The sequence below is a fragment of the Struthio camelus genome, chromosome 4 (assembly GCF_040807025.1).
Source record: "Struthio camelus isolate bStrCam1 chromosome 4, bStrCam1.hap1, whole genome shotgun sequence".
NCBI classification, from domain to species: domain Eukaryota; kingdom Metazoa; phylum Chordata; class Aves; order Struthioniformes; family Struthionidae; genus Struthio; species Struthio camelus.
The window spans coordinates 32,442,286-32,458,557 of NC_090945.1; the positions used below are offsets into that span (position 1 = coordinate 32,442,286).

Genomic DNA, 16,272 nt, shown 5'->3' on the forward strand with positions numbered 1-16,272 from the left:
AATAAATAAATAAAACCAGGTCCACAGCCAACAGCAGAGACACTGACAACTATACCTGTATTATGATATGTAAACGTGTGTCATTTCAAATACTGACAATGATTCTTCATGATGTATTTTTAAAACCCACAATACTATACACTGAGTCTGCACCTACAAAGCATATTCTTTCTCCTCATTCTTGGTGTAAGAGCTATATATTTATCAAGTAACATGAAAAATTTTATTCTGATACTTATGAAGCAGAAGTCGGTTGAGAGACCAACATAATAACACAATTTCTTTTCCTAAGAAACATATAAATCAGTTTTTTGCATGTAATTAAAATAGGGTTCCACTAGTATAATTAAGGCATGTACTTCTTAAAAGTGAGCATCTTAAATGAGGATCTTAAAACGAGCTTCTTGAAAAGCTCTTAAAATGAGCATTATTATACAGCATTTCCTTCGAAAATAACTTAGTGCACTTCTTGTTTCTCTTTTAGTCTGCTTTCTGATTAACATTTACTATGGTCTCTTTCACCACCTCTCCAACACCAAATTGCTTCCTACTCAGAGCCCAGCATCTTTTCCTTTTAATTACAAAAATAAAAATTAAAAAAACAAAAAACACTTAGATTCACACTTCTGCAGCTCATTGCTAATAATGGCACATCACCAGTCAATGCTTCCTGAGGCCTTTATACTCCCTCACCACCTGTTTTACCTCTCTGTAAGAGCAATTAATCCAGAAAGACTCTTGGCAGTACAAGAACTTCTAGGTCAAAACACATGCCCCCAGAAGACGCCTCCATCAGAGCAGTCTAACCCAAGCACAACTTTTATCTATAGTCGTTACAGATACTATGCATAACCATCTTTCACTGTAGGGTAAAATTATGGTATGAAAACTGCACTGGATTAATAGCGTACATGCTATACTCCCATCTTTTAATTGTTATTTGTATAGGAAAAGATGGGCAATGGGAGATTGCATCTTTCCCCAGAGACCTTTTGGAATCGCAAATCCTAATGTTCATTAACAGTTCCTAAAAATCTTCATTAGATTAGATGCCTCATCTACACTCCTACAAACTGGCTTTTGAGTACAGATCATCTTTTCATCGAGGTTTTTATATCAAAACTATTAAGACAAAGTTTTAAATGTGGTCAAATTTTGCAAATCTTTCAAGTGTTGCTATACTAAATTTTTAAGAACATAAAGTGAATGTTATCATAAAAATCTTTACAAAATTCCATCTACAGTCAAGACATCCCTTAACATGCCTTGCCCCAAACTCATAATATTAAGGTTATCATATAAACTGGCTTACAATTTTTAAGAGGGCATTTTCAAATATCCAGACTTCTCAGCAGCCATGTTTCTTTCTCTGAGCAATAGTTAAAAAAAAAAAAAAATCCTATAAAGGAACTACAGGTTTGTAATTGTAATTTCTACCCAGTTATTGTGGCCAGAAATGACACCTTACAAAATATGGAGTTCATTTGCATTAGCTCTTTATTCTAAGACAGTTGTTCTGTTAGTCATTTAGCTATCAAAATCTTACTCATGAGAAACGGTACAGTTGATGTTTAAAAACTGACACTTTTCAATGCAACAGTCTTCAAAGCATGAGCACTACAGTTTTCAAACAAAAACTCAACTTCTTGGGAAGAACACCCTCACTTCTCACTTAAAAGTTTTACTACCATAAATATAAAAAAGGCAAAATACACATTTCATGTTTTTCCTTTACATGATGTTTGTCAAACTCATAGTTAGCTTACTTAATTCAAAACACATTTCAGTAAACTGGAATTGCAGGTGTTCTCCAAAAACTTGAACTATTGGTTTGTGCATACCTTACAAAGTTGATGCACATATTTCATGAAGTGACCGAGGAGATTAAAATCCAGATTGACTACAATATATGAACAATTGCACCCACTGTTTAGGGAGAAACTTGAACTTAAACTCATATAATCTTAGGGGAATGCAACTAGATATTTACTGCACTACAAAGTTAAACAGTTGAGAGAAAAGAACAGTTGGTCAGGCTTTTTTGCCTGCTTGACATCGTGAACTTGAATTCCTGTGCTGGATTATGCAGCCCTCGGATACAAACGTAAGCAATCGGCGTTCTAGTCAAGCGGTCTCACCGCTTTACTACTGAGTTCCCAAGATAACCCGTCCTCCCGTTGGCTGCAGGTCTACATACTCCCAGACTCGGCGCTCATCAGGTCCTTTGCTGAGCTGTATCAGCACGATAACCCAATAGAAAGTTAACCCAATAAAAATACTGAACAGTTGAAGGCTTCTCTGGCTTCTCCTCCTCAAAATTAGCATACTGAAATGGTTAAAAACAATTCAACAAGCATGAGAAGTAGCACAGGAGAGCAGGCAGGAAGGACAACAGCAACGGCAGCACAGCAGCAGCCTGGCAGTCAGCTGTCGTTTGGGCCCCATGGGAGCAAAGTTTTTGTTTCTTAACACAATTTAAACAGACTTTGGTCCTCATCAGAAAGTTCAGAACTCACAATCATATAATTTGGAGAGAATTGAGCAGAAAGATACATGCTTATTTCTAACTGGGTCAGCTGCTTCAACACCTAAGCTCAACACCTGCTTTCCTGCCACATTTCCTTTGTCAATTGTGATTTTGCCATACAGCTGAGTTGATTTCAACCCTTTGTGCTTTATGCCCATAAAAGGACAGTTCGACTCCATTCCCCCAGCCACGCAGGCCTGCTACTAAACCAGCAATAAAACCTCTCTTAGACCAAAAAGGCAGGAGCGCATAATAAGGGGTATTATGCTCAAGGTGGAGGGTAGGGGGGAAAGAGTTGGAAGATAGGGTAAGTAGAGCAGCCCATTCTATACTGCCAGCTGCCCCACAGTTATTTAGTTTTACAATGTGTCTCAGCCAAATTCTAACCAGCTTCCTGGCTCATCTGATTTTTAAAAACTCCATGTTTAGACTGTAGTTAACTTCTTGCATATATAGCAACAAGCACATAAACAAAGATTCCTCTACTCATGAGGGCACACAGGGGTTGTGACACAGCATCCTAAACCTAAGGAGACATTTTTTTCCTGCCAGGGCCCCAAACCTGTTGCCACCAAAGCTAAGAAAAGCTGATTTTAGATGGAAAAGATGTGATCCCAGGTCAGGATCTCTACCTTGTGGGTAAATATAAAGTCACATTCCTTAGGGAGTTCCAACAGTAAGTGGTGCAGAAACCCTCATGGAAAAAACATTAAAGTCAGTCTACCTGTTTCCACAGTTTCAGTCTCAATTTCTTGTTCCTCTGCTACATCTTGCATCAGGTAAGTCTCGTCATCATAAACCAGGACCTGAGCAGCGTAACCCTGTTCTAGTCTGGCACTAGGAACTGGCTCCACAATCACTGCTGGGAATTCAGAGATTGGCTCATTTTCCTATAGAAAGAAAAAAAGCTCTAAATATTGCACTGTTGAAGGTTAAATCAATCTTTTCCTTTTATTTTCTTATATATTTTATGGAATAATAATAATAACTAAGAATAAAGGAAATTTTCTTCTCCTAAAGCAAGAGTTTAAAAAAATTAAATTAACAAAAGATAGCTTATCACCTACGAAAAGGACTTTCCTGAATCCCAAAGATATTTTTCTGGCTTTAAACAGTCTAAATTTAAGGCATCGGACAGTTTTAAGATACTGGAAAGAACAAAGCTTCTAGTTAAGGCTTTCAGCTATAGAAAGTATTTTTTCTCCTTCTACTCCTTGAAATGTAATCAACACAATGTAAGCAGTGTACCTACATCTGACCTGTTATCTTACGAACACTCGTGTTTTGGATTAAGTACACAAGCCATCACAAAAGAAATAGCTACTTCAAAGCCCATCTGTCTATCTCTACATAGGTAAAGATTAACATTTTTGTAACAGCATATTTAATCTGTTAGTGTTGAAGAAGTGGAATCCTGCCAGATTCAGTTTACCACAAGCTACAGCAGAGTAGTATTTTTTTTTGTTAATAACGCAAAATATGAATAATTAAGTAGCACTTTGAAAAAGGCCCTTCTATTGTTTTGCTCATCTCATGCTCCCTCAAGACACATATGAGAGCTTTGAAGACATACTTAATACAGAATTTAATTTTGTAAACGCAGTCTACAGTTGTACTGCAGACTTCAAAACCTACTACTTCCACCTCTCTGTAATAATAAAGATTCTAATTAAAAAAACCTTGACAAATCTGCTACTCTTTTCCTCCCCACACAACAATCTCCAGCCCATTTTACACAGTAAGTTTAAAGTGACTTTTTCTTTTAAATTAAGACAAAAGCTAACAAGTTTATTGATTAATAAATACTATTTATTTTTCTAACCTTCTGAATTTTTATTCCATTGTTGTCGAACTCCAAGCCAGGGCCTCCAGTGTCAACCATTGCTGATGTCATGGTGCATTCCCTGAAGAGGCTTTGAGAGCTGTTATCTATCCCAAAGACAGTAATGCTGACAGCCTGAAGTTAAAGGCTCAAATTCACAATCCGCTCCGCTTAAACAGCTAGGCAGAGGTGGCTGAAACACAAAATAATTTTAAGTTATTTACATAGTTTACACCCAAAAGTCTTCCAACTTTTAAGAAAGCTGCTCTGTGCCACATCTTCTGTATCAAAAGAGGGCATCAGCGAGCACAACAGATGTGACAGAACGGGCTGACCTTCCTAAGTTAACAATAAATACTGCCATAAACCACAAACCTCATGCCAGCCTTTAATACTAAGATAATAAAATTTCATTTTGGTTCTTTGCAATTTTTTACATTTCATACATTATTTTAAAAATACATAATATCTTTAGATCATTTCCATTGTCCAAGAACATGAATTCCTCACTGCAGTCAAATACCAATTCACTTCTCGGACGTATATACATTCAAGTTAGGAAAAAAAGTGACTTTAAAAAAACCTATCAGCTCAGGAGGGTTTTTTTTAATTACTCTTTTCTTTATAGCACTAGTTTCATAATATAAATAAAGCTTTCACACATACTGCCTAAGCAACACATACATAAAAACACACATCTCAGAAATACATACCTAATTTCTTATCTACAGTTCTCTTGGAAATAAGAAGCATTATGGCAGTCCCACCCTTTCTTCTACAGAGGAAATGTTTGTGATTAAAAAAAAAAAAAAAAGAAAGAAAAAGTAGTTCCATTGGTTTAACTGGGGTATACCATGGATTCACTGAGCTTACAAAGATACATAACCGCCATTTCTGTGATTTTTTCCAAGCTAGATTAGCAGAGCGTTGTTTCTAAACAGCTGCTATTTTGTTTATTCCATATAAATATTATTGTTCATATCCTGTCTTTCCAAGGGACAAATAATGTGCACTTATAAACCCTGGGTTGTCAGGAGTCCTTTACTACTTCAAGATGCAAAGTTTGGCTTCTTAGTTGTACGACAGAAAGCACGTATTCCACATGAGACAAGAACCCAATATGATACCAATTACTCTTTCAAGTAACTCAACTGAGATCAATGCATTATAACAGAAGTCAGAATTTAACCCAATCTTTTTTTAATAAAAGCCATACATTGAGAAAGCTGGCACAATTGGAGAACTGCAGGAAAACGCAGTAGAACAATACGTTCTAGATTTTGCTGTGTGCAAAGGGATCTCCCGACACACATACTAAAGAAAAAATTTTTGTAACTAATACCCAACTGGTAAACTAAATAAGTCTGACTTTCAATAGTGGGCAGCCAGCTTAAATTAAATCAATCCTGCATAGGGATAAGCTAGCTCAAATTTATCTAGAGTCCAATTAACAGGGCTTCCTCTGGACATGGAAAACTATACAGGCACAATAGCTTAGATACACTAATGAATCTTACTAACACTGCTCTCAACAATCAGAGGTCAACTCCACAGCAACAAAGTCAAGAAAACAATACTATATAAGAACTGTTTACAAAGTTTCATGTCTCAAGGTACTGAGGACCCTTCAGCATTGTGTGTGAATGTACACGTGTGGCACGCAGAGCGTTTTCAGAAAAGTCTCATTTGTGTTGCCATATTAATTTAGCACAAAGTATCAGCAACCACACCGTGCCAGGTTACTGCAAAAAAGGACAAACAAAACCTACTCTCACACCTACACCACAGAATAAGACGTTCACATTTTTCATCTTGCACACAGAAAGGAGAATAAATTCCGATAGCAATTTTCTATGCAACAGATCCTAATGTTTGAAATAAAACTTAAAGGTTATCTCCTGTTCTTTATTCATCGTTACAATAACATCAGAATTAAGCACAAATTATATCCAATAGAGAGGAAAATATATGCAATTGAGAAAAAAAATGTGAAATTTTCACTTAGGTAGGCAATCAAATTGTAATAAAAAAAACAAACAAACTTGATTCATACCTCAAAATCTTTCACTTGCAACACTAAAAATTCCAATACAGTATTACTATTTTTTCTCCATGATTTCATTACACAGTTAGCAGTAAATTTTGACAGACCTCCTCCCCTCCCTAAACAAGATTCAAACTGGAAAGTCTCCAACAAGCATCTTTGGAGCCATATATACCTGTCCTGCTTCAGGCTTTTACCATTAAAAAAAAAATAAAATAAAATAAAATAAAATCACACACACTATTCCTTACCTGGCTATCACTTCCTACATTAGTTCAGAAGCCATAAAAATTCAGAAATGCATGAAGTGGAAAAATGGCTGTATAGGAATACACTAAAACAATCAATCAGGGGAAAAAGAAAAATCACATTTACTAGAATCAGACCAATTTCTTCTTCCATGTACACCCACATCAAAAACGCCTCCATGCAGTCATAACCCAAAAGTGAAGTCCACGGAATGGAAATTGTATTTTAGTTGAGAACATAACCTTCGATCATTTTAAAACATCATTATTTCTGTGACTCAGATCTGCATCTATGCAGGAACACACAGTGCTTCAGGTAGCTCCTCTGCATAGCTTAAGAATACCATAAATCTAATTTGGTTCTTAAGCAGCATATTAATACAAATAATCATACAACAGGTCATGTATACTGCATATTCATACTTAACGTACTGTAATTCCAGACAGGTGGCTAAACAGCTGCCAAGTTATAGCAACAGAAAACACTTAACTTGGTGTAGGAAATTAGAGTATGTTAAAACCAAATGGTATTCCTCAGCCTCCTAGAGATTTCTCTCTATATGAATTATCACGTCCCTACAGAAGTGCAGTTAGGACAACACAGAAATATAAATGCTGTTAGATATTCTTATTTTCCAGTTCCAACAGAAATTCATAATGAGTATGACCCTTATAGGAAAAAAAATATACAGGAGAATCACTAAGATACTCTTTTAATGAAAGCCAAGATTTAGTATCTTTAGTATATTTAGACTTGATAGGACAGAACAGTCCAGACAAGGAACAAATAAAAGACCCTTTAAACAGCAAGATCTGAACTTCATACTAACAGTTTTATCATTCAGTAACCTCTTCAACAACCTGACAGGATAAAAGTATAAAAAAAAAAAAAAAAGGGGGGGGGCGGGAAACAAGCAGGACAAGCGCCCACCTGCCAGCAAGCAGAAATTAGGAGTTCCAGTCAGGCTGACCAATAGTTCAACATGGTTTAGCAGACTGCAAGTTAAAACAAACAAACAAAACCCAAACCAAAATAACAATACAAAGCCACCCATACACCTGAGAGTATGTTAGATTCTCACTGACGCACCCCTTTTTGAATGAACCAGCTAAGTTTTTGCCCTCTTCGTTGTCATTAAGCAGTATGTCCTTGTAGAAGGCTTTTCATTTCTCCCTTGAATTTCAGTAGAATACTGAGTCTATTCCCCTCCTTCTCTTCTTCTCCCTAGCAATCCGCAAACTAATCTGACTTCTGTAAAAGGGAAAGACTGCCTAGCTACTGTCAAAGATCAGTTCCAAGATTCACATTTCCCAAGGCTAAATGAGACAAATCGGCCAGAGCACAACTACTCAGATTCTTCAAATAAGAGAAGATTCAGGTTTGTAAGAAACCAAGTTCTCCCTCATGACACAATTAGCCAGCATAGAAGTTGGTTCAAGGTAAGGCTATTTTTGATTTGCAGCTGAACGGTTAAAAAAAAAAAAAAAGCCAAAAACTTACTTATTCTCTAGACAATATTCACACGAAAGCTAAATGTGGAATAACATCAAAGAAAAAAGATATTTCCAGAAAAAGATGAAATCCTTTTAGTATAGATCTGACATCCACTCCTGTTCCTCCTGTTCATGGAAAATGCAAAGAGAAAGTGGTTCCCAAACACTTAAAATAGTCTTTATAGCAGGAATTTTTTGCAAGATCATCGGTTAATATTTATACATGCATATCTTGTGGGAAAATAGAAGTCATAAAAATAAGTCTAGGTGCTTCCCTTCCCCCCCCCCAAAAAAGGATAGTCTTGAATCCATGTACTTTGACTGAACAGCAAGAAGTTTAACTGTTTACTGCTCCACTAACACAAAAAAAACCCTCAAGTCTTTGACATTTTTTTCACATGCCAAGAAATCTAGTTACAGCATATAGGCCTTCAGGGGCTACAGGTGAATAAACTAAACATTTTATTCACATATTTAATACTATATTTATATGACATACATTATGTATCAAAGTCTGCCCACAAGAAAGCCAAATAGCCCTATTATATTTTCAACAAATACCAGAGAAGGTCAAAAACACTGCAAATCACAGCTACCAATACCCAGTGGTCACACAAAAACCAGAACCTTAAGTTATTCCCTCCGTGCATAGTCACCTATCAAGTTAACAGAGCACCTAACATGCAGTTCAACAGAATTAAAAAAATAATAATTGAAGAAACAGTCTGAAAAGGATGAAAGAGAGTATAACATGTAGTAGGTCAGACTCAAAACTATTTAAGATTGGCTTCAAAACAAAACTCTATATCTGTAAGTAGCTTTAGTGGAGTTTTATTTAAACTATAAACAAAAATCAAAGCTTGAAAGGGGTTAAAAAAAGAAAAGAAAAGGGCACATACACGTACCCACACATGAAAACAAGAACACCACCCAGAACACTGGGCAGCAGCACTCAGAGGCAGCTGCTCCCACAGCAGTCAGAAGAACTTAAGAGTACTTGGAACAATGTCCCCTTTTATACAGTTGGCATCCAAAACTCTGGGGACGGATTTACGTGGATACCTACATAAATGCAACTGCAAGAGCAGGACTGCAACCAGCAGTAGCATCCTATACAACTTTTTTCAAGGTAGCAGTTTAACGAAAAAGTTAAACTTCCTTCAGTTTAACAAAAAAGTTAACAAGGTCAACTTAAGAATAAAATTGGTGACAGATGCAGAAATACACCACCAAGATCACTGCAGAATCCCATTAACTGTAAAAAGATTTCCTAAGGGTGCAAAGGTCCTCTTTCACAGGCAGCACCTTAAGTATACCAGTATATACATCACTATCACTCTGATGCGTGTAAACTACAGCATGCTTTGTAAAAACAATTTTACACCCACTGAAAGTTCTTTCATAAGGCATTTTCCCCCAAAATACTTCACACTGATTCACACTGGCATTTTGCAGAAGCAAATTTCATTTACCTTTTTATAAGTACCAATTTAGTTTTGTGAAAGTTGGAACAAGTCTACAAACTGAAAAATTACCTTACTGCAAGAATTGACTTGGAGCAAAAAGATTTAAACTCATAGACAGCCCAAGAATCACTGGGTCTGCTCAGAAAGGTGATATAAAGAAAATATTTGTATCTCCAAGTTCAGAAAAACAAGACAGATAATCCATGCAATTTATAACACTTCAAATTATACGAATCACTACATGTTACAGGGAAAGAAATCAAAATTTGGAACGGTCAAGGTAAGTAGTCCTAGCCAGGACATACTTCAGACACCAGCAGTTTCCATATAACAAGACAATAACTGTACTACTGAATGCACAGGAATTATTACATTGGATCAAACTAACGATGTATCCAGTCCAGTAACTAGACAACAATACTAACAGAAACCTCAGAGAAAACTGCAGGAACTCCTTCCACACATTTAATTAGATAACCCAAACATCCAAAGTTGGCTCTGAAATCTCAAGTAGCTAAAGCGGGTAAGCCCCAAAACACACAAGCTTGTAATCACTTAAGAACTATTAACTTTTTGCAAGAAGCTTCACGGTTTCAGTGGCATTCTTCTGGATCTCCCCATATCTCATCCTACTGTTCCCAGGGCTCTCTATGTAAAGATTCCCTGAAACGTTGTCTTCCCTCTGAGAGAAGTCTCACAAGCACCCCCCTACTTCTTACCAGCACAGCCCCTCCCACTACGTCAACTGTTGGTCCTTAACATCCATTTCCACTCCCCCACAAGCCAGAGCAGGGAGCAATTATTCATCGTTTTACATAATAAAAGAGCCAGAGGCAGATGAAATAAAATGGTGAGGATGCTGGTTTAAAAACAAACAAAAGGAAGAAGCACACAATCAAACTATGCAACTCATGTCATAGGATTTTTTTTTTTGAACTTAGCAGCATAACTTGGAAGATTTAAATTAGAAAACTTAATGAAGGTAAAGCTCCTCGATAGCTTCAACGACTATTAAACACAAAGATGCATATACACAGGCTGAAGTTTAGGGACTTTCTGAACCAGATATTATTGAAATCCGAGATGGAAAGAGTACGCTAATGGAGGTATCATGCAACGTACACATCCTGTTCCCCAAGTCTTTCCGAAAGCAACTGGCACTGCCCACTATCAGAGATGGAGCAGGGGAAGAGGGAGGAAGTGGACCTTGAATCAGACCCATTATACCCAGATTCATAGTTTTCTATTTAATTTAAGATCCTTGAAATGAAGTTAATTTTTGTGGTAACAGAAGAGAAAGATCTGGCTCTGTGACTGTATTACTCAACAGAATAAATGACTTCTTGTTTGGAATGAGAAATAATGAACAGGGGAGTTTTCAACTTATTTTGGTAACAGATATTTATGTAAAGTGGTCCAAAATTGCTGCAATTTTGTTAGAATATTGTTTTTACGAGTCTTGAGAACTCTCTAACGCTTATACTCTTACACCTACCCTTACCTTCATTTCATAGCATTTGTCTTGACTAATTGGGAAGCTCTCAAAGTTTGATGCACATACATTATTCAGAAAGTACCAAACAGGTTTATGACTAAATTGCAGCAGAGGGGAATAATTATCCATACATAGAGAGTAAAGACAACTTTAGAGCACAATGAGAGGCGAACTCAGCAGATATGAAAGGCTCCTCACAAACTGCTGTTTTTAAATCGATAGCAGGTGAGCTTTAACAGTCTTTGCAAATAAATTAAACGGCTAAAAAAAAAAAAGTCACAGGGAACCTGGCAGTGACTAGCCGTAAAGGAGGGAATAAGCAGAACGAAAACCTGAATCATTTAACTGAGGAGAGAAACAGAAAAAAAAAAAAAAAAAAGAAGAGCGACAGAGATCATCTACCAAAAGGCAGCAGACAAGACACAAACACCAGAATTACCAAAGTACAATACTTCACAGCGGCAGGATTAAAAACACGCCAGATTCCCGAGTTATTTACCAAGGGCGCTGCGAGAGCGGCGCGGGCAGTAACGTCAGGACACGCAGCCGGGCACAGAAATAAAGCCCAGGCACCGGGCGGCAGGACGGCGGCGGCAGGCCCGGCCCGGCCCGGCCCGGCGCCGACCCGCTCACCCGCCGCCAGCGCGGGGCGGGCACGCGTGACACCGCGCACCACCGCGCCGCGCTGCCATCTTCGCCCCGCGTAAACAAGCCGCTGCCCGGCCCCGGCGCGGCCCGGCTCGGCTCAGCCCGGCAGGCCGCGGGGCCGTGTTTACACTGACAGCGGCCGGGAGCCGCCCGCCGACGCCGCGGCCACGGAGCGCCGGCGGGGGGGGGGGGGGGGGGGGGGAGCCCAACGGCCGCCGCCCGGCGCCGCGCACGAAACCGAAAGTGTGGGACGGGGCTGCTGCCGCCGCCGCGCCCCCCGCCCGCCTGTCAGCCCCCGCGCGGGCCGCCGCGCCCTTACCGTGCCCCCGTGCCGGCCCCGGCCCCGGCCCCGCAGCAGGAGGCGGCGGCGGCGGCGGGGGGCGCCGCCCGGGCAGAGGCAGGGCCGCCCCGCGGCGGGAGGGGCGGGTGCGCGGCGCAACCTGCCCGCCCCCCCCCTCCCCGCGCTGCGCCGCCTCTGCACATGCTCGCGCCGCCGGGCGCGCGGGGGCGCTGTGGGCATGCGCGGCCGCCTGGCGCGTGCGCGCGGGGGAAGCCGTTGCTTCGCGCGCGGGAGGGTGGGAGGGGAGGAGGGCGGTTGGGGGCAACCGTTGGGGGCAACCGTTGGGGGCAACCGTTGGGGGCAACCGTTGGGGGCTGCCAGGGTTGGGGGGGGAGCTGTGCTGTGCGGGCACCCTCGTTGAGCTCCCTCATCCCTTTCCTCGTGATAAGGTGCGTCGGGTCTTCGTATTAGTTGCCGCGTGCAGCATTCCTAAGAGCTGAAAAAAGTCAGTTGGCTGTATGTGGGGAATGAGGTTGGGGGGGGAGGGAAAACACCCTCCCCCACCTCCCGACAAGGCCTGTGGGGCTCCGCTGCGGGGACGTCTCCTGTCACCTCGCAGTGAAGTATGTGTTACTGTCGGAGTCTGCTCGCAAATAAGTACCTGCCAAGAGTAACTGTCTCGATCTACTCTTATCTGAGAGGTTTAGGGTAGAATCGGTGCCCTCTTTTACACATACAGGGCTTTAAGCGTTACAAATACCCTTCTTTCCATGGCGCAGTAATAAACAGAAGAGCCTTAGCAGAACAGGAGGCACAACATTTTCGTTACAGACAGAAAACACAGTGGTGGGAAGACTCTTCACATTGCGAAGGCACTTGCTCATCACTAAGGAGCGCTGGACCGACCGTGTCCTGCACAAACAATCAGGCCCCCTTGTGCCTGCGCATGGCGAAGCTCTGACACGCTCCCTTTCTCACAGGGCTCCTCAGCGACACACACATCGCGCTGTCACCCGCACGTGCCCATCACCTTCGGCGGTGTGCAAAACCACACTTCTGCCTCATCTCAGTTTCCACCGGGTCTAACACTCCCTTGACAGTCCTGCTCATCTCCACCAAGTCTAACTTCCGGTCCTCGGTTTCTGCCTTGGGCATATTACCAACCGTTAGTCTAACAGGTCTGGCTACCATTCATGAAGTGTTTGAACAGGATGTTTCTTTCCTGTGCGTCTTTGGGGCAGCAGCTTCCTTTCCTAAGGAAATAAGATCTTTCAGGTGTCTTTAGGCCTTAGAACATGACCTCCTTTTACAGGCTATGTACAAATAACCCATCTTCTGGGGCAGCTGTTTTCCCTGGGGATGACACAAACATTTCCCTGACAATAAAGGCAGCCCTACGAATATCAAGTCAGTGCCCTGCAGCGTGGAAACACTAGAGATGCTTCCCTTCCAGACTGTGTCAGGCAATGTTAATAATAAATGGGGCTAGCGGCACCATCTGTAACACAGTCTCTTACATAAGTGGTCACTACCAAGGCATAAACTTAGCAGTCGCTTTATAGCGTATATGTTGTCTTCACAAAATTAAGGTTTTACCACACACTAAGCCCACTAGATTTTTAATATGGCGTATACTTGGATGTCGCTAGTTACAGGATTTCCTAAGAATACATTCAGCGATATCAATTTGGCTTATCTGTCTGCTCTTTAAAAGATAAGAGATATCACTTCCAGATCTTTTATCTATCTTTAAAAGGAAGTATCAAACACTATGTGGAAAAAAGCTTAACATTTGTTAATTGGAATCCAGATTGCTGCTAAAAATTATAGAATGCTTTCCAATGCTGGTACATTGCAGTGTTGTTTGTATATAAGTATTGCTTGTACATGACCTTTTAATGTTTTGAAAGATAAGCATGCAAACTGTGTCAACAAGGATGTAAAATTAAAATCCCGTAGAGAGTGGATGATGGAAGTCCACCTATTATAGGCCTTGGAGTTAGATCAGAGATGGTAGCTGAAAATGCAAAATAAATGAAGCCTATTTACAGCAAAAGAAAGCATGATTTGAGAACATGGTACTATATAGGGAGGAAAAGGTTAGAGTGTGACTGACAGAAATTGCCTTACTATAGACTGGAACAAAGAGTAGCTGGGTGGGAATCTGAGCCATTGATACAGTTCTGCAGCCTGACGGAATTAACTGCTCTCAGCTTCGTCTCTGGTGCTTAACTAGTTTTGACTTGTGGCATTCACTCTTTCAGTTTTTTTTCTTTGCTTGGGTCCACGTTAATATTCAGAAAAAGAAAACCTCTTGCTATGATCTTCTTCATGAAGAACAGCAGCAGACACCTTCTCCTTTCAAAACATAGGCCCACTGTCAACCAAACAAAAGCCCACATAAACCAAACCTTCTCTGTAGCTCCTTCATGGAGTCACTGGGCTGGTCCCACAGCTTGCAAGTGCTCCAGAGGTGGCCATTTAAGTGATCTTCTGTAATGCTGGTGTTTGTTCTCTCACCGTCTGGCACAGTCCGTCCTCTGTTTTACTCACTTTCACTCCACACTCAGCTTGGATGCTGAGGTAAAGAGGTTTCTGCTTCCCCTAATCTAATTTCTTTACATGACTTCCATTTCTCACCTTGTCTTCTAATGAGCTGAGCTGAGGCCGTGAGCAGCACCTCACTGAGTGCTCTCTAACTGCAGAGACCTGTGCTTATCTGCAGAGATTTGAGATAATTACAGTGGCATTTGAAAAAAAAATAGACTAACTGTTCATATGGAAAGCTGTATTCCTCTTAAGAACACCTCTTTTTGGTTTAAGTTACTTAGAAAGCTAAGCTGAAAAATATTTATTTAAAAAGAAAAAAAGAAAGACCGCTAAAGGGTTTGCATCAATTCAACTGAATAATTTTTGAAGTTTTATAAATGATGCAGCTATCCTAAAAAAAAAAGGTTGGTCCTTTTTCCCCACTCCTGAGGTAGATCTGCAGTCAATTCAAAACTGCTACTGCTGGGATACTGCTGTGCAATAACATGGGGTCAGTAGTTCAACAGATGCTGCTCTGCCCCCTTTGCATATAGAAAGCTGTGGTCCACATTGCTTTTTAAACACTGGTCCTCAAAAGATTGTCGCCTATCTAATTCTATATGCTGAGCCTACTACCCTTGATCATTCAGATGAAAGGGGAAAATTATACTGATTCAGACCCAGAAGTATGACCCAGAAGAAATGACCCAGAAATGACCTAGAAAAAAAATAAGGGAGTTAAGGTCCCACGACCCTTCTGTCAGTCAGTCCATTCTGTAAATCATTATTAATGAAGTAGCAGTAATTCTACAGGTGTAAATAGTTTTTCCTCTTTTTAGGATAGACTTACAGGACATACAGACTATTTCCTGAAAACTCTGGAGATAGAGCAATAATGATGCAATCTAGCAACAATAAAATGTATTGATCATTTCTAAAATGAAAATGGAAATGGTTCTTTGTTTTCACAGTTTGGGGTTTTTTATCTGAACTTTCGATAGACTCCATAACATTCTTAAACAGTTGTAGAAAAGCATCCCATTTTTGCTCTCCAGTATTACTAAAGTAAGCCACATTTTAGCCTAAGGAAACAAGCTTCATGAGACCTAGCTATCTGTGCCTCCATCCGTCTCTGTCATTCTTTTCCCTTTGAAATTATTTTCTAATTTCAGCTCCATTTTATAACAGGGTAGAGATATCAGCAATATGAAGTTCGTCTAACTTTCAGGAAAGCAAGTATGTGAGCAGAGGAGAGAGCCCTAACCAGTGCGCCCACCAGAGAAAGCAGCTATTTTAACTCCAACCCACAGCAGCCACCTGACATCTAGTCATGCACATAGCTCTCTGTACCAGCCACAGCAATGCTGTTTCTTAGCTAACCAACTCCTATCCTCCCCCTGCAAAAAATGAAGGTATTTGTGGTTTTTGGGGGCAGGGGTAGGAGCGTAGTGGAAAACTGGTGGCACTATGGGACTGGAGGACATGAGGAAGGCCTCGTGGTGCAGTAGCAAAAGGGTCACAGGGACCACAGGGGCTACAGCTGGGACTGCAGAGAGGAAGATGACAAGGGAAGATCTATACATGGCATGAATCTGTAAGAAACCAAGCATTATGGAAGAGTTTGCTTTGTATATGGCTAAAGGCGAAGTGGGGCTGGGGGACACATGGTGAAAGCACTTAAAAGGGACCTGAATTTTCTCCTAACGGATGTCCTGCTTT

The 16,272-nt window shown here is 40.6% G+C and overlaps 1 protein-coding gene across 3 annotated transcripts in view; it reads right to left on the reverse strand.

Annotated features, from left to right (window-relative positions):
• ELF2 (E74 like ETS transcription factor 2) overlaps nucleotides 1-12,152 on the reverse strand; it is a 40,210-nt gene extending 28,058 nt beyond the window's left edge. Inside the window, exons 1-3 of one of the 3 annotated variants that reach the window (XM_068942081.1) lie at nucleotides 12,064-12,152; nucleotides 4,350-4,542; nucleotides 3,252-3,417 (exon numbers count right to left, since the gene is read on the reverse strand). In XM_068942081.1, the coding sequence (XP_068798182.1) occupies nucleotides 3,252-3,417; nucleotides 4,350-4,421 (238 nt within the window). In that variant the 5' untranslated portion in view covers nucleotides 4,422-4,542; nucleotides 12,064-12,152. Of the gene's footprint in view, nucleotides 1-3,251; nucleotides 3,418-4,349; nucleotides 4,543-11,595; nucleotides 11,834-12,063 lie in introns of those variants that run through there. The other 2 variants (XM_009689309.2, XM_009689310.2) reach the window with 2 other exon arrangements.
• Between the last annotated feature and the right edge of the window lie 4,120 nt (nucleotides 12,153-16,272).